Source organism: Oncorhynchus kisutch, linkage group LG29 (assembly GCF_002021735.2).
Source record: "Oncorhynchus kisutch isolate 150728-3 linkage group LG29, Okis_V2, whole genome shotgun sequence".
In the NCBI taxonomy this organism is placed as follows: domain Eukaryota; kingdom Metazoa; phylum Chordata; class Actinopteri; order Salmoniformes; family Salmonidae; genus Oncorhynchus; species Oncorhynchus kisutch.
In genome coordinates, this window is record NC_034202.2 from 13276722 (window position 1) to 13295160 (window position 18439).

The window sequence follows — 18439 nt, forward strand, 5'->3', positions numbered from 1 at the left end:
CTGATCAACAGAGGGCCGATCTTCAGGTCTTGCGTTCTCAATCCATCGCCTCTACCTCTGTTGCTGCTTGGTTCTCACCACAACAATAGGCTATTTTGCATACCCCTCCCACTCGCTTCTTCGACACGGGGACGGTCCTCCCCCTTTCTCACTATAAACACACCCCATTGACTTTACCTAGGGAAGACCCGACTCACCGAGCGCACGACACGCACTAGCTAGCGACATAGAACTGCTATAGGATCAGACGCAAGTCTGGAGTCAGGCTGATAGCGCAAATCCTTTTCCTTATTTTGTATTTATTGGTCCTTATTTTAACCTGGACAGAACGCTGAATTTAGAACTGGAGATCTAATCACTGAACTAAACATTTGGATGATTCGAGTCCATTGACATTTCTATAGGGATAGAAATAGTGTCCAGGTCCTCCCCAAATATAGCTAATCCTTACGGAGGAACACAAGACGCGCATACTCACAAGCACAAGTGGCTTGCTTGAACCAGCATCGTGGCTACTTTTACAGCAGTGGCATGTTCGAGGGATAAAGCGGACAAAATTGAACTCCCACCTAAGGAGGTATGTACGGCACAAAGCGTACTTGTATTTTCCACATTAGAGAATTGCTAATTGTCATTATTGTTATGATTTATATCCATGCATGGAGAAGCTGAGCATTCTCATTTTCTCATTATCTATTGAGATGTGGCGTCGTGGACTTCAGAATTCACCGAGAAGCTCCATCATTATTGTGCCTTATTTTTGGGAAACGCGTAATTTATGGACATAGCCTAAAGACACGTTGTTTTAATGCATTTTGCAGCAAGATATTTAAAGCAATTCATCATACGTAGGTCTATATGAGATCAGATGCCAAATTATAACAGTTTAGAGGGCAATATTCATAGGGAACTTTATTTTGTTTACCGTTTGCATTATCATGTTATTATTCTAGGCTGCATGTATTCTAGCCTAACTCAAGGAGAGAAGCAAGACAAAGCAAGGATTGTGATCATATAAAATGTGCTATTGTTAGGGCACATAGGTAGGCTATGAGGAGTTTTAGACTATGCAGGCTATGTCGTTTAAATACAATATTTGATTGCTCGTCTTCAAGCCAGCCCATCTAGACAACACACCAAATGAGGCTATTGGCTATTTGTAAACAGAAGAAATCATCCCTTGCAAATGTAACTCTTGCATTTTAGGATACCCTTTATATTGTGTTCTCTTATCATTGATTGCACCCGGTCTGTTCTAAGTGGTCTCTCCGCGTGCCCTATTACAGCTGTAACCGTATTAATCGGGGCACCAGGTGCGATATGGCTCCAATATAGCTGCTGATGTGTCATTTATGTTTCTAATTTGGTTAAATTCGGTAAGGACCTCAATTTTAGTCCCATTGAGCGTTGGGCTTTAACACAATTAACCTCTCGTGCAGAGATGGTGACACCCGGTTGGGGACCGCGCTGATTATATCGGTTACATGACAATTAGGACAGATTATATTTAATATACACTGCAGATGAGCATATGGTGGCAGTTTACCCAGACGGGTATTGTTGACATCTTGCCCGGTGACAGGGTTAATTTTTCATGCAGCGATTGAACAGTTAAAGGATATAGTCTACACTCTTAGAAGTAAAGGTGCCTGGAAGAACCTTTTGTGTTGCCACACTGGCAGAATCTTTGAGGAAACCCTTCTGAAAAGGGTGTTTGAGGAACCCCTGTGTAAAGGTTCAAACTGGGATCTTTTTTTTTGTGAGGGAGGGGTTCAATTTTGAACCTTTTTAATAATATATTGTTGATTGGATATCAGATTGGAGGCGCAGTTTATTGAAGGTGTGGCTTTCAGATAGTTCATTTTGGCCACCCGTTGGCATTAATGTCATTCCGTTCAATCGTGTTAAGTTTGTACACTGCAAATAAAAATGTCCTTGAATATTTATGCATATGACATATTCTTAAATATAATATTAACATTGCTAATATTTGATTGAACCTTTATTTAACTAGGCAAGTCAGTTAAGAACAAATTCTTATTTACAATGACCGCCTACCCCGGCCAAACTCCGGACGACGCTGGGCCAATTGTGACCAATAACGGTCGGATGTGATATAGCCTGGATTCAAATCAGGGACTGTAGTGACACCTCTTGCACTGAGATGCAGTGCCTTAGACCGCTGCGCCACTCGTAATAAAGTGGTAACTGATCCAACTTTGGGATTAGCACAGGCTTTTGAGGAACTCCTACACCTCTTTTAGATTTGTTGAAGCTACAAAACTGTCTAAATTCAACTTGAATGGGGAAGAAGTGAAAACAGTAGCCTAGCATTACAGATTAGTTATACGAAGTAAACAGCCACCTACAAACATGTCTGACGACAAAATATTTGAGAGTGAGGAAGAAAACTACCGGAGGGCCACAGATGTTTATAATCTGTAATATATTTTCTATGGCAAAGGGGCTCAAAGTAATTATATTGTTAGGATACTCATAGTATACCACTATCGACAGGTGGAGGTGGGGGTTACGAATACACAATAGACCAGACTACATGCAACCAAATAGTCCTACCCCAGGTGGTTCCCAGGACCATGTATTTCCCGCAAGGCTATACAGTTGTTAAAAACATGAAATGTTGTCATGCAAATGAACCATGGCTAGCCAACACATATCAGACGTTGGTGATTATTATTATGAAAAAAAATAGTAAACCTGATACTAAGTCAATTGCCCTTTCCTGCAGTCAATGACCAAAGGTGCCCTCTTTGGCCTCATGGCTGGAATTTTATTAATATGTTTTACAATCTCATAATTAATATTTATGTAAAAAAAAAAAATGAAAATCCGCAGTTTCTGTCACAGTTTTTTGGTTTATATTTTATATATTTAAAAAAGTGTATTTTCAACAAAAAATGTTTGTTATTATTTTCATTATTTTCATTTTCATTTTTAAAAATTTTACTTAGAAAATACACTTTTAAAAAAAATATATAAAATATAATTTAAAAAATAGTTTGACATAGAAACTGTGTATTTTCATTTTTTATTATTTTTATTTTACATATTTTCATGTAACTTTTTTTTTACCCCCTTTTCTCCGCAATTTTGTGGTATCCAATTGGTAGGTACAGTCTTGTCTCATCGCTGCAACTCCCGTACGGACTCGGGAGTGGCGAAGATCGAGAACCGTGCGTCCTCCGAAACACAACCCAACCAAGCCGCACTGCTTCTTGACACAATGCCCACTTAACCCGGAAGCCAGCCAAACCAATGTGTTGGAGGAAACACCGTACACCTGGCGACCGTGTCAGCGTGCACTGCACCCGGCCCGCCACAAGAGTCCCTAGTGCGCGATGGGACAAGGACATCCCTGCCGGCCAAACCCTCTCCTAACCCGTACGACCCTGGGCCAATTTTGCCCCGCTCCATGTGTCTCCCAGTCGCGGCCGGCTGCGATCTATGTCAAACAGTTTTGTTATATTTCACATATTACATCTTCTGTGATGTATATAAAGTGTAATATTGGGATGCAAGTACTCACTGTAATACATTTCAACTCTACATCTGACATGATGCAGGTGTTTTTTTTAAAGGCCACAACCATGTGTGTAAGGTGTATGCTTTTGTTTCAAAGTAGATTTGTTTAAGACTACCAATAAACATTCTGTGTGACCCTGATTAAGCCCACTGTAGTAAAAGGTTTTAAAATGTTTTAAAATGCAACAACACCTTTCATTTTTATTCTGTCCATTCTGCAATATGACATGACAAAATTTACTCTTTATTACGATGTAAGGTGACACAATTACTGTGTATTATCTCTTCAACATATGATAACCAGTACAGCGCCTATACTACAACACTATAAGATCAACTCGAACTGCGATGACTAGACTACAAACTTCCGCACGCTCGCTTTGACACTTTCTCTTCTCAAAAGCGCCTCTGTATTTTGGCATGGTGACAGATCCAATCCATGGGAATACAGAAGGTACAGCTCTGTCTTTGAATTTTCTTCTGTGTTTTGTTACCATCGTTTCTGATTGTATATCTCTTTCATAGTCATCATCAATTAAGTGCTTACTAAACACATCGATTTGCAAGATTGGCTGTAGTGGTGTTTTGTTCATATTTCCAGTCTTTTAATCGCTACTGGCCATCTTCTGCACCTGTCTGTATCTATCAACGGAAGACAATGACATTTTGTGCCTTCTTCCATAAAACTCACATCTGTGACGTCAAACTTCAAAGTAGGGCATATGGTGCATTCAGAAAGTATTCAGACCCCTTGACTTTTTCCAAATGTTGTTACGTTACAGCCTTATTCTGAAATGGATTCAATCGTTTTTTCTACACACACAATACCCCAAAATGACAAAGCAAAAACAGGTTTTTAGAAATGTGTGCAAAAAAAATAATCACATTACGTAAGTATTCAGACCCTTTACTCAGTACTTTGTCAAAGCACCTTTGGCAGTGATAACCGCCTCGAGTCCTCTTGGAATTTGACGCTACAAGCTTAGTACACCTGTATCTGGGGAGTTTCTCCCATTCTTCTCTGCAGATCATCTCAAGCTCTATCAGGTTGGATGGGGAGTGTCACTGCTATTTTCAGGTCTCCGGCGATTTTTGAAAGAGTTCAATTCTGGGCTCTGGCTGGGTCTCTCAAGGACATTCAGAGACTTGTCCCGAAGGTAATCCTGCGTTGTCTTGGCTGTGTGCTTAGGGTCGTTGTTGGAAGGTGAACCTTCGCCCCAGTCTGAGGTCCTGAGTGCTCTGGTGCAGGTTTTCATCAAGGACCTCACTGTACTTTGCTCCGTTAATCTTTCCCTCGATCCTGACTAGTCTCCCAGTCCCTGCTGCTTAAAAACATGCCCACAGCATGATGCTGCCACCACCATGCTTCACCGTAAAGATGGTGCCAGGTTTTCTCCAGACGTGACACTTGGCATCCATGCCAAAGAGTTCAATCTTGGTTTCATCAGACCAGAGAATCTTGTTTCTCATGGTCTGAGAGTCCTTTAGATGCCTTTAGGAAATCTCCAAGCAGGCTGTCATGTGCCTTTTACTGAGGAGTGGCTTCTGTCTGGCAACTCTACCATAAAGGCCTGATTGGTGAAGTGTTGCAGAGATGGTTGTCGTTCTGGAAGGTTCTCCCATCTCCACAGAGGAGATAGAGCACTGTCAGAGTCACCTCCCTGACCAAGGCCCTTCTCCCCCGATTGCTCAGTTTGGCTTGGGTGGCCAGCTTTAGGAAGAGTCTTGGTGGTTCCAAACTTCTTCCATTTAAGAATGATGAAGGCCACTGTGTGAGGCCACTCGACACAATCCTCTCTCAGAGCTCTACGGACAATTCCTTCGACCTCATGGCTTGGTTTTTGCTCTGACATACACTGTCAACTGTGGGACCTTATATCGACATGTGTGTGTGCCTTTCCAAATCATGTCCAATCAATTGAATTTACCACAGGTGGACTCTAATCAAGTTGTAGAAACATCTCAAGGATGATCAATCAAAACAGGATGCATCTGAGCTCAATTTTGAGTCTCATACATACATTTTCAGGTCTGAAAACTTATGTAAGTAAGGGATTTTATTTTTATGCATTTGCAAACATTTCTTACCACCTGTGTTCGCTTTGTCATTATGGGGTATTGTGTGCAGGTGAAGAAGCCGGATGTGGAGGTACTGGGCTGGCATGGTTACACGTCGTCTGCGGTTGTGAGGCCAGTACTTCCAAATTCTATAAAACGGCATTGGATGGATCTTATGGTAGAAGATTTCTCTGGGAACAGCTCTGGTAGACATTCCTGCAGTCAGCATGCCAATTGCATGCTCCCTCAACTTGAGACATCTGTGGCATTGTATTGTGTGACAAAACTGCACATTTTAAAGTGGACCTTTCATTGTCCCCATCACAAGGTACACCTGTATAAAGATCATGCTGTTTAATTAGCTTATTGATATGCTACACCTGTCAGGTGGATGTATTATCTTGGCAAAGGAGAAATGGGATATAAACAAATTTAGTGCTCACACATTTTAGAGAAGTAAGCTTTTTTTCCGACTAGATCACCATCATGATCAACACGATGGAGTGTGCAGTGGATGCACACAGTCTAATATATGTGTGTATGGAACATTTCTGGGATTTAAAAAAATGTCAGAACATGAAACATGGGACCAAAACTTTACATGTTGCGTTTACATTTTTGTTCAGTATAGTTTCAATGTATGGAATCACTTGAGACATTTTTGATTTTAGATCAGCTTTAACATGTGATGACAATACAACAGAACAGATGAACAGGACTGACATTTACTCTAACGGGGCACCAAAAAAAGCCACACTCCTACTAATCCATGCTTCCACTCCAGTGTTCCTCCAGGAACCCAGTGCTACATTGAACCAAAAAGGTTCCTCTAAGAACCCCTCAACTAACCGAAGGTGCAAATGTAAACCATTGGCGAGCATCTGTTCCTTAAGGAACTCTAGGGGTGTACATGCCTTGCTGTTTACTTTTGAAAGTTTTCTCCCCCTAGCCAACCCTTACAAGGTATCTAAAAAGTAGTAAGTTGTTGCAATGTTGCTGATGTTGTCAGTATTGATATTCGAACACGCAACATTTGGGTTGCTAGACATTCGCTTTATTCAGATACCCATCCACCCTGACCCACCACCCTCATTTCATTTTTCCCTTAAGTAACCTTCTGTCTTATGTAACGATACCAAATGTATTTGAGTGTTCTGGATTTTTGTTTACTATGTTAAGTCTTGTCTATGAGACCAGCCTGTCCTAGCCCAGTGAGCGACCCTGCTGATATTGATCACATCAGACACCTGTCCCCGGAATCAAAATGTGACTGAGCCTGCATCCCAAATGGCACTCTATTCCCTATATAGTGCATTCTTTTGACAAGGCTCCATATGGCTATATAAGGTATAGGGTGCCAATTGGGAAGCACCCTGAGACTGAGATGGTGACTCAGTACTCTTCCCTAGGACTGTGTAGAGATGAGTTATGCACTCTAACAGGGTTTAGCTTGGACTAGCTTTCATTTATATTCTGGTTTTCTGGTCAAAAATCTACAGTTCAAAGTCCCTATGTCCCCATGCTTTGAATATCGTATCATGCATGTTTCTGTTTCCATATTATTGGGTATATATGGGCTACTGGTTTTCATTTTGTGAATCACTCATGCCAATGGCTGTGTGTTTTACTTTGTTATGATATGTTATGTATTCTAAATCCAATTTCTGTTTTTTCTTCTCTTTCCCAGGATTCAATGAAAATGTCTGTCTGCGTCCACGAGAACCGCAAGTCGCGTGCCAGCACCGGCTCCATGAACATCTACCTGTTCCACAAGTCATCGTATGCCGACAGCGTCCTCATGCACCTGAACACGCTGCGGCAGCAGCGTCTCTTCACCGACGTCCTCCTCCATGCCGGGAGTCGCTCCTTCCCCTGCCACCGTGCTGTGCTGGCTGCCTGCAGCCGCTACTTTGAGGTAAAGACACTTATTACCAAGAGAGGGAACCGTTAGCATTTCCCATAAGAAAACATGCATGATTATCCGCCATGCTAACACTAGCTGGGCTAAAAGGTTTACGAACTAATTAGCTAACACTCTTGGTTTCCGATCCTCTTTGTTCTCTGACAGGCCATGTTCTCTGGCGGGCTGAAGGAGAGCCAGGCCAGCGAGGTGGACTTCAGGGACTCCATCCACCCGGAGGTCCTGGAGCTCTTATTAGACTATGCTTACACATCCCGGGTTGTCATCAATGAGGAGAATGCAGAGTCTCTCCTTGAGGCCGGGGACATGCTGGAGTTCCAGGACATTCGGGACGCCTGCGCCGAGTTCCTGGAGAGGAACCTGCACCCGTCCAACTGCCTGGGCATGCTGCTGCTTTCCGACGCCCACCAGTGTACGAAGCTGTCTGAGCTCTCCTGGGGCATGTGCCTCAGCAACTTCCCCACCATCTGCAAGACAGAGGATTTCCTCCAGCTTCCCAAAGACATGGTGGTGCAGCTCCTGTCCCACGAAGAGCTGGAGACAGAGGATGAGAGGCTGGTCTACGAGGCTGCCCTCAACTGGGTCAACTACGACTTGGAGAGGAGGCACTGCAACCTGCCTGAGCTGCTGCAGACCGTCCGCCTGGCTCTACTCCCTGCCATCTTCCTCATGGAGAATGTGTCCACAGAGGAGCTGATCAATGACCAGTTGAAGAGCAAGGAGCTGGTGGACGAGGCTATCCACTGCAAGCTGAAGATCCTTCAGAACGATGGTGTGGTGAAAAGCCCCTGCGCCCGACCCAGGAAGACCAGCCACGCCCTGTTCCTGCTGGGAGGACAGACCTTTATGTGTGACAAGCTGTACCTGGTGGACCAGAAGGCCAAGGAGATCATCCCCAAGGCAGACATCCCCAGCCCCAGGAAGGAGTTCAGCGCCTGCGCCATCGGCTGTAATGTCTATGTGACTGGCGGGAGGGGCTCAGAGAACGGTGTGTCCAAAGACGTGTGGGTCTACGACACCTTGCAAGAGGAGTGGTCCAAGGCGGCGCCCATGCTCATCGCTCGCTTTGGCCACGGCTCGGCCGAGCTGAAACACTGCCTCTACGTAGTTGGAGGACACACGGCCGGCACTGGCTGCCTCCCCGCCTCGCCCTCAGTGTCCCTGAAACAGGTGGAGCAGTTCGACCCGGGGGCCAATAAATGGACCATGGTGGCGCCGCTGAGGGAGGGTGTGAGCAACGCAGCAGTGGTCAGCGTAAAGCTGAAACTCTTTGCCTTCGGAGGCACCAGCGTCACCCACGACAAACTACCCAAGGTGCAGTGCTATGACCCGCAGGAGAACCGCTGGACGGTGCCCGCCTCCTGCCCACAGCCCTGGCGCTACACCGCCGCTGCTGTCCTTGGAAACCAGATATTTGTGATGGGTGGGGACACAGAGTTCTCAGCGTGTTCGGCCTATAAGTTCAGCAGCGACACGTACCAGTGGACTAAAGTGGGAGACGTGACAGCCAAGAGAATGAGCTGCCAGGCCGTGGCGTCAGGTAACAAACTGTACGTGGTGGGGGGCTACTTTGGCACGCAGCGGTGTAAGACTCTGGACTGTTATGATCCGACGCTGGACGCGTGGAACAGCATAACTACCGTACCCTACTCCCTCATCCCAACAGCCTTCGTCAGCACCTGGAAACATCTCCCTGCCTGAGCTGCAAGGGATCCTGGGATAGCCTGACACCTTCATCCCAACCCCCCTCCCATGAGGTATGGAGATAAGTCTCTCTATCTCTCTCGCTCTCTGTGTTGTTGTCTGTTTGTTACTGTGGGGGAGAGAGATGGAATGTATAATGTATAAGTGATATTCTGGAGAGTCCAAACTGGAGAGTTTCAAAGCCGAGCTGAGTGCATGAGTTTCTTGTTGTCAGTTTTTCTTATAAACACACTCAGTCATATATCTATTAGGGCTGTGTTTTGGAACATTCACAGTAACTTCAATTCTGTAACTTTAATTCCCAGCTGTTTTCATTCAGTAGCCGTCTCTCTTTTACAAGGACAAGGACAAATATCCTGATTGAATCAAGGACAAATTGACTATTGATAGACTAATTATATTGCCACGAGAATTTGGCCATAGCTGAACTGCATGCTTTGAATACTAACCAAGCAGCCGCTGCTATTTGACTTCTTTATTTATTTCCTAGTCTTGTCGCCTGGATTTCAGCCCCGAGCAGACAGTATGTGTGGCTTGCTGACTCTCTGTCTGGCACTACTAAAATAATGTGTAGGCAGAGCCAACACAAATACAGCATGTAATGGATGGACATATTTTCCACATACATATCATGTCAAACATACATACTGTATGTACAGTTACATTTCAGGAGAATCTACTCCATGACAGACACAGATCTCTCCCATGATGCCAGTAGGTGATTGCTCAGTGATTCAGCAGCAAAGCTGGATTTGCTATGTCTGGCTACTGAGGAGATGGAGATGGAGAGAGAGAATGAGATGCCCATTGGGAAAGGAGAGAAGAGGAGGATGGTAGACTAAAGCGTATTGTTTTTGAATAAGCAACATCTTCACACAGCCTCCGTTGTCTGAGTACTGAGTGTGTTTTGAGTGGTTGTGTCTGTCGATACCACGGAAAACCACAGATACAGGGATAAACTAAATGCATCCCACCACATATTTCACCATAGCTGGACATCCCTTTGTGTTTGTGCATGTGCGTGGGGGACCATGTAGAGAGAGGGGTGGGAGGGCTAGAATAGAGGATAGGGGTTCGTATGGGTAGGTTAAGTGAGTTTTGAGGCCGCAGGGTTGGGGTGAGGGAGGAGGGACAAAGGGGTAATTGAAACAGAATAGAATACTTTTATTGTCCCTGTGGGGGAAATTTGTCTGAGGGGAGTGAGCGGAGGGGAGGCCAATTAAACAATCGACATGCAGGCAGGCAGGCAGGCAGGCAGGCAGGCAGGCAGGCAGGCAGGCAGGCAGGCAGGCAGGCAGGCAGGCAGGCTACCACAGCCTGCTGAGGCTAATCCACTCTCAATCGCCTCCTTTTTATGTGTTTATGGTGTGTTGCTGGGTGGGTGGGTGGGAGGGAGAGAAAGAGGGAGGGAGGGATGGATGTAGAGAGAGGGGGGTGAGGGAGGGAGAGAGGGAGGGAGGGAGGCAGACTAGCGACTCAGGGAGGCAGACTGCTGCTCTTCAGTTGCTGTCTGGGGTTACTGAGATGAGAAGACACAGGGTGGTCGTAGGGAGGACACAGGGTGGTCGTAGGGAGGACACAGGGTGGTCGTAGGGAGGAGTGGGGAAGGAGTAAGGCTTTGGCGCCCGTCTTTTAGAGAAAACACGGCTGCACAGCCATACAGATGAGAAAAACACACAGCCCGCACGCACACACATACACATATACCATGCCCTGACAAATAAAAGTGCCTAACCTGGAGGTGAGTGTTCACTGTTGGCCTGAGCAGCCTCAGTCTTCCCCACTTCTCCCCTTTGTCAATTTGTACGCCCATATAGTAACCTCTCTCGGCCTCAGTGACGATAAGCAGGCCAGACGGATGTAGTGCATAGACCATTGGCAACCCTGCTCATTCTGAACACTGGAGACCCTGGTGTCATAGTCCGACTCGCTTTCACACTCATACACAAATGCATAAAGGCAGACATGCACACACGCAAACAGGCAGTCGTGCACACACGTGCATGCACACACACATTTGACAGACCTTATTTCGCAAACCTTTTGTGAAATGGCTGCGTGCTCTCAGCTCATAAGAGATGGGAGCCAAAGAGAGGGTGAGAGAAACAGGAAAGAGTGAGAGAGAGAGAGAGAGAGAGAGAGAGAGAGAGAGAGAGTGAGTGAGAGACCAAGAGAGAGGGACAGAGAAAGAGAGAGATAGATCGCGAGAGAGAGAGAGAGAGGGAGATGGAGATGGAGATGGAGAAGTATGATTGGGCTGCAGCTGTCCAGCATGCTCCAGTCTCCTGTTTGGTAATGCCAGGGAGCGGCTAGGAGCAGCCTCACTGCTCTGTCTGGGATGCTGATATGCCTCTCCTCTCTGCTCTGCTCTCCTTGGATGAAATGCTCCCTGACTTAGAAGGGGCCCTTTTTCTTCAATGACTCATCTCTGAAACCGTCTCTACTCAACACTTTTCACAGGGACTCAACTTTATTTTCCCCTCTCTCTTCCTCCCTTCCGTTTCTTAGGTATATTCCTTCCTGCTGGTTAAAGCCCCAAAGGAATCTGGTTTCAAGCAAATCCATGTTTTTATTCAGAGATCTGCTTTAGTCTCGCAAGAGTGCCAATACTGATAAAATCAAATGTGTTATCATTCTATTTCGTAACTTCCAAGGTTGGTAAAGACTAGCGAACTCCAGTTTATAGAACCCCCCCAAAAATCTCAAATTAGGTTTATTTTATCAGTCAGATTGCTCATTCCACTGATGCGTTGGAGAGAATACACATGTTTGCTTATTGTTATTCCTCCTTCGCTATGCTATGACATCCAGGCAGATCTGCCCATCGCTGGGCTAGAATACCTAGAGCTTCTCCAAGCCTAAATGAGAAACCTCTTCTGGGAGGAAGAGTTGGCTGCTTGCACTGGATGTACGGGGGCTACTGTTATGTGTGTGCCTGGGTGTGCCTGTGTGTGCACGTGTGTGCACGTGTGTGTGCTTGTGTGCGCCTGTGTGTGTGTGTGTATCCTCTAGATACCACAGCCATTTGTAAGACCGGCTTCCCCCCTCGGCCCTCTAGTTAGGGCCACAGGGAAGAAGGCGAGACAGACGGAGGGGGTGGATATCTTTCAAATTGATATGGGGTGTTCCCTAGGCTATAAATCATCGGTGGTGTAATGCTGGAAAAATAAAGATATGCGCTTTTAAAACAAAAAGGTCAGAAATGAGATGCAGAACCAAAGTTGGTCAGATGTGAAATATCTAGCTGGATTTAGAGTTGGGGGAATGCTAAAAAAATAAAACCCTAACTGTTTTGGGGGAGGAAATGGGAGGAAAGTGGATAACGTTCACAGAGGACGTTCACAGAGGAGAGAATTAGCCTTTTAGCTTTAATACTTGATATCGCTGACACACGTCTGTAGAGAAACAGGTGCAAATGCCAGGCCAGGGCAGGCAGTGTCTGTTTTGTTTGAATGAATGAGGGGTTATGGTAAAATAGTGAAAATGAATGAGGGGTTATGGTAAAATAGTGAAGATAGGATCTGGAGCCTTATCTGAGTGATTTTTCCACCCCTGAACTAGTGACTCTTACGGAGTGTGTTCATTTTATTTTGTCTTTTTTGCCGGCATGAAAGGAGAGATACTTCCCATGACCTCTTAAACACTGTTTGCGTTCCTGCTTTTCATTCACACAAGTCCTCTGTCGTGTTCTTTGTCTAATGCTTTTTTTTCTCTCTCTTATTTTTCCTTAGATTTCCCTGTTTTGCATCATCCACTGGATTGGAACTTCCTGTCTGTGCAAAAAAAAAAAAAAAAAAATCCATAAATAGACCTGAACCATGGTGTGAGTGTGAAAAAACACCTTGATCCATCCTGATGATGCTGTGAGTACACAGATGTTTAAAGAACCATCAATGCTCCTGGGAGGTCCTTGTACACAGAATGATGTCACAATGTCAATGATGTCATATCGTTTCTGAGAGGGAGGTTTGGATATTGTTCATGCAAACACGCTCAACAAACTGCTGCTTGTGCAACAACCCCTTATTAATCCCAGTGTACTATTGGCAAATGACGCCGTTGCTTCGCAGCCTTTCATAAAATAACCATCAACATACCAGTCAGTCACACACTCACACAGCCTTCACTTCCTTTCCATTCAATCATGAAAGACTTTGTTGTATTGCTATGTCGTTGCGCTTCTCTCTCTGATAATTCTGTGAAATGAAACTGGGGGAAAAAATTGAAAAAAACACGCCCTCTGCACAGGGACTTTAATATAATGGCATGAAGAATACCTGGCTGGACATAGGATACATATGGAGAGAGGAGAGTGGAGAGTCAGTGATCAACATGTGTGTGACCAGACCAGAGAACAGGACAAAGACAAAACTCTTCAGCTTGTTTATAACCAGCTGATCCACAAACTGATCCAGGATATGCACAATGAAGGAACAACAACATCCCCTCTCTCTCCTCCCCTCCACTCTTTACTCTTCCGTTCTGTTAGTTGCCTCCGTTGTGTATCTGACACATTAGACTCCTTGCGTTCCATCTGGGAGAGATTATATTGCTCTATTGGCCACCAGACCTTCTGCCCTAGCCAAAGAAGAGGAGAGAGAGAGAGAAAAAGAGTGAGAGAACCTCCTCCCTTCCTCTTCCCGTCCCCATCACCTAGTGGGCGTTTGGGGTTTAAAACATTGTAATGGGCGTTGGGAGTTCCTGTTTGGCAGTTTTGTGTGAGACCTGGCTCTAGCTGTCACTACGTGTCCTGGGGACTTTAGGTGCCAGCACCAGCTGAGCCTGAGAGGGGGGTTGGCAGAGGGGGTGACATGAATATTGATGTGAGGAACCCCAAAGGAAGCCCATTTTGGCTGTAGGCTACTACACTCTCCCCATGCAAAATAACACAAATCCAAGAACAGTAAAGGACAATGCAACACAGAACTGAACAAAATCCTCATTCAAGCTCAGTAGTACTACACAAAATACTGTTTAGTCTTGGACACTATTTACGGATTGTTCTGATGTTATTCCAATGAGAAGTATTGTTTTGTTGGAGTACTGATGGATTGATCTTCCGCTTTGCCTAAACGGTGATACTGAATTCTTCAAAACATCTATGGTCATGGTGACTTGATACGTTTGTCATGAAATTCTCTGGTCAAGAGAATCTTGTCAATTTGCTTACCCAAACTGAAACTGAAAATATTAATTTTCTGATCTTGCTGCAATGTATTATGTTTCAGAAGTCTTCATTTATAAGAAAATGACTTTACTTTATTTGTTTATGTAAAATAATGCTTAATCCTATATATTGTTTCTCTGCCTGCATTCATACATTAGTAAGTGAATGAATGTTTATCGTTTAACGGGGTATATCATGCATGGCCCAAGTTAAAGCTGCTCTATTTTTTATCTCATTTGGGCTGCTTTTTTTTGCACAGTTTCTCCCAATGTGGAACCTTATCTTTTTAAAGTGGGGTGGGGGGTTGTATGAACACCTCCAACCATTTGGCCAGTGAGGTGTACAGATCAGAGGTTAAGAGGTCAGGGGTTAGGGGTCAGAGTAGGGATGGACATGGGGAGGATGGACGTCGCTCAGATTACCCAGAGTGCAAGTGGGTAGTGTAATATCTCACATATTAATGTTGACTTGACTTCTATGAGGCATATCTGCTTAATTTGATTACATTTAACTAACAGACTCTGGTCAAACTGGGGCTTAAAGCGCTACACCAAATGGCCTTGTTGTTGTGTCAACAGAGACACTGCTAGAGGAAAAACAACAACAACAATGTTAATGACAAAAACAAGCAGGCTGTGAGAATTTGTATGTGTTCGAAGCTAGCGGCAGAGGCGTGCAGTAACTGTCAGGAACATCAGCACAGTGACACACAAACCACACACGCACACACACACAAACACACACCCTGTGACCCTGACACCGCTAGCCAGGCCCTGTGCAGTTATGTGAGGAATGTGAAGGTGGCAGCTGTCCTTGGAACAGCTGGGGGACTGACTGTGTCACATCTACCCTGGGCTCAACCCCTTCAGGCGTTACTCTAGGTCCCCTCACTAGGTCCCCTCTGAGTCCCTGGGCCCTTTAAGTCCCACACTCAAATATGAAATATTCTGACTTGAGATGGGTGTATGTAAATCAGACTTTCTTGTAAATAATTTATTAATATCAACGGGAGACTTGCATGACAATTTGAGCATGTAGATCTCAAGTCAGAATACTTCCCGTTTAGTGTAGTGTGAAAATGAGAGAGATGAGGAAGCGGATGGGTTCGTTGAATCCTGTAATTGGTGTGTTGGTGTTGATAAGGGCAGGCGGACACCGCAGTGCTTTTCACAATAGTGTCACTGATTTATGGGAAGAAATATGACAGTGGAGAGTTCCTAAGACCAAAAAAGGGAATTCTGTACTTTTTGTCTGTTTTATCTGTCTAGGTGGCCAAAACATTGACATATACAGTTTAGCATCAATGAAATCATTATGTATGTCAACAAAAAAGCTAACAGTTGTATAGATTTTCCCAGGATGTATAATGGTTGTATTCAGTGAATCGCCTCAACCCCTAAGAACTAAATGGGCAACATTCCACATTCCTGTTTGATTGTGTGAGCTACCTACTTCATAGCCCACCTCCCAGGCCTACAAAAGCAGGAATCGTTTGAGGAATTCTATGGAGACTCATTAACACCTTGATGTCCACCCCCTAACCAACCCGTTCACAGAACACTGCCCAACTGGCCTCACAAATCAGACAAGCGGGTTACTTAAGTGATCATGCCCGAGAAGCCGGGGTTTGGAGGATAAATTGGCATGGGTGTTGTTTTGGCATAATCGTGCCCGCAAAACGGGACAATATATCCTCCAAACCCCGGCTTGGAGGGCATTATCACTTTTATACAACAGGTTACCAACATATTCAAATAATGATTGACACATTTTCATTAAACTTTATTTTGATTAATTTATTCATACTATTTAATCCTTCCACAGATATAGTCCTGACACAAATCTATGGTTGCTAGAGACGCGTCCCCATCGTTCGTTCTAAATGTTCCATTGCCATACTGGCTGGCAACGTTCTTACCCCTTGCTTGCTAGCTAGCCAACTACGGGTAATTTACAGTCATGTCAAAAAGTGCAGCCAGAATAACAGCAAAGTAGCTGCATTTACATTTGTTTAAGCTGTTTTCTAGTGACATTTATTTGGATACATCCATAACAATAAGTTAATGAGGCACGATTTCGCCTGGCATAGAAAATGTGCTCCCTCATCAGGACACTGTTGTTCAGAGTACCTAGCCAACAATACAGCTACAGTAACACAATCACTTCAACCTGAAGCTGGAAAGACTGCAAATTAGCTGAGTTTAGTTGAACCTTTTTTCAATAGACATTTTTTTGTACGTATGCCAAAAATTATGCCAGCTGATTCATGATTTTGACTGGCTGAGAAACGCTGCCTGCCTGTCTGTCTCGTCCCGACTCATTCATTACTATGGGACAGCTCGAGATCGAATTTGAATATTGAAACAATGTTGCAAATGTCAGAGAGACAGACAGCAAGTTTTATACAAATCTCCAATGTTGAAATCAAAATGTTAGTCTAAAATAAATGTGAGATAATGTCCAGATACTTTTTATAGTGTAGATCAAGTTTATTAATTGCCTGGCTGGGCTGATGAGACAGTGGATTGCACAGTCAGATGAAACAGGCATTTTAAAGTCATAGATTTAGCCGGTGGTAATTTGTGGAATAGACACTGTCTGGAATGCGGTTTTAACACATCAGCATTCAGGATTAGACCCACCCGTAGTATAATCCCTTTTAGAACAACAAATGACCCTGGCAACGGTCAACAATGACTGCCCCTCAAATTTACACGTAATTGTTGAGTGGCATTTTCCACCTCTCTCATTTCTCTCTTGCCCCCTCTCTCTTCCCCCTTTATCGAGACTCAGCTCGGTCACATGAGAGTGGCTTGCTGAGAGCAGGCTTGCTGTAGGCATTCACCAAAATGATGTAAAATTCAGACAGGATGCATCTTTAAAAGCACTGTTATCAATGTTTAATTTCTTTTTCATGTCCAAGTAAAATTTTATTTTAATTTTTTTACAACATTGTTTTGTACATGTGACAGATTTTTTTCACAATGTGAAATTCATAGCAAAATAAACATAAGAGTTTTTCCTCTTGACTGTAATGACTTGCCTTGCCTGTCTTTATTTGCAATTGAGCTTTTATACACTGAGTATATAAAATATTACAAACACCTGCTCTTTCCATGGCATAGACTGACAAATGTAATCTAGGTGAAAGCTATGATTCCTTATTGATATCACATTTGAAATCCACTTCAATCAGTGTAGATGAAGGGGAGGATACAGGTTAAAGAAAGATTTTAAGCCTTGAGACATTGAGACAATGTGTATGTGGGCCATTCAGAGGGTGAATGGGCAAGGCAACAGATTGAAGTGCCTTTGAATGCGGTATGGTAGTTGTTGGCAGGTGCACCGGTTTGTGTCAACAACTGCAACGCTGCTGGGTTTATCACGCTCAACAGTTTCCCGTGTGTATCAAGACTGGTCCACCACCCAAAGCACATCCAGCCAACTGGACACAACTGTGGGAATCATTGGAGTCAACATGTGCCAGCATCCCTGTGGAACGCTTTCGACACCTTGTAGAGTCCATGCCCCGACAAATTGAAGCTGTTTTGAGGGCAAAATGGGGTGCAACTCAATATTAGTGTTCCTAATGTTTGGTATATTAACTGTGTAACTATTTGGTGCACACACACACACACAATAGCCTCTTTAAGATTGGTTTGAACTAATCTATGATTTTTGCTTAAACCAAAATCCAACACCTTTCCCAGGCTACACACTCAAAGCATATGAAGGTTTTACATATAGGCTATCTATCACTCCTGAGGCAAACTTCCCCCATGAACCTGCTGCAAATATTTTGACATCACTCTTGAGTAGTAGTTGGTATGAGGAAAAATACAACGCACTCATTCCATCAGCAGCACCATAGCGTTGGGTCATGAAGGCCTAGCGAGCTCATTACCCCGTTTCATATAGTTAGGCAGCTTTACAGGGAATGTAGTTCACTTTAATTGTCCTAGTGGTATTAAAGCCCAGTGTATTATCCATCCAAACATCCTTTTGTTCTGTTGGAGGAGAGACTGAAATCATCCTATCTATGCCTC

General features: G+C 44.2%; 1 protein-coding gene across 1 annotated transcript; it reads left to right on the forward strand.

Moving 5' to 3' along the window:
- On the forward strand, window positions 1-17428 carry enc1 (ectodermal-neural cortex 1). The gene is made up of 4 exons (XM_020466301.2): window positions 1-577; window positions 7289-7516; window positions 7670-9279; window positions 12958-17428. The coding sequence occupies exons 2-3, from the start codon at window positions 7295-7297 to the stop codon at window positions 9221-9223; spliced, it is 1776 nt and encodes a 591-aa protein (XP_020321890.1). The 5' UTR covers window positions 1-577; window positions 7289-7294; the 3' UTR covers window positions 9224-9279; window positions 12958-17428.
- Window positions 17429-18439: the final 1011 nt, after the last annotated feature.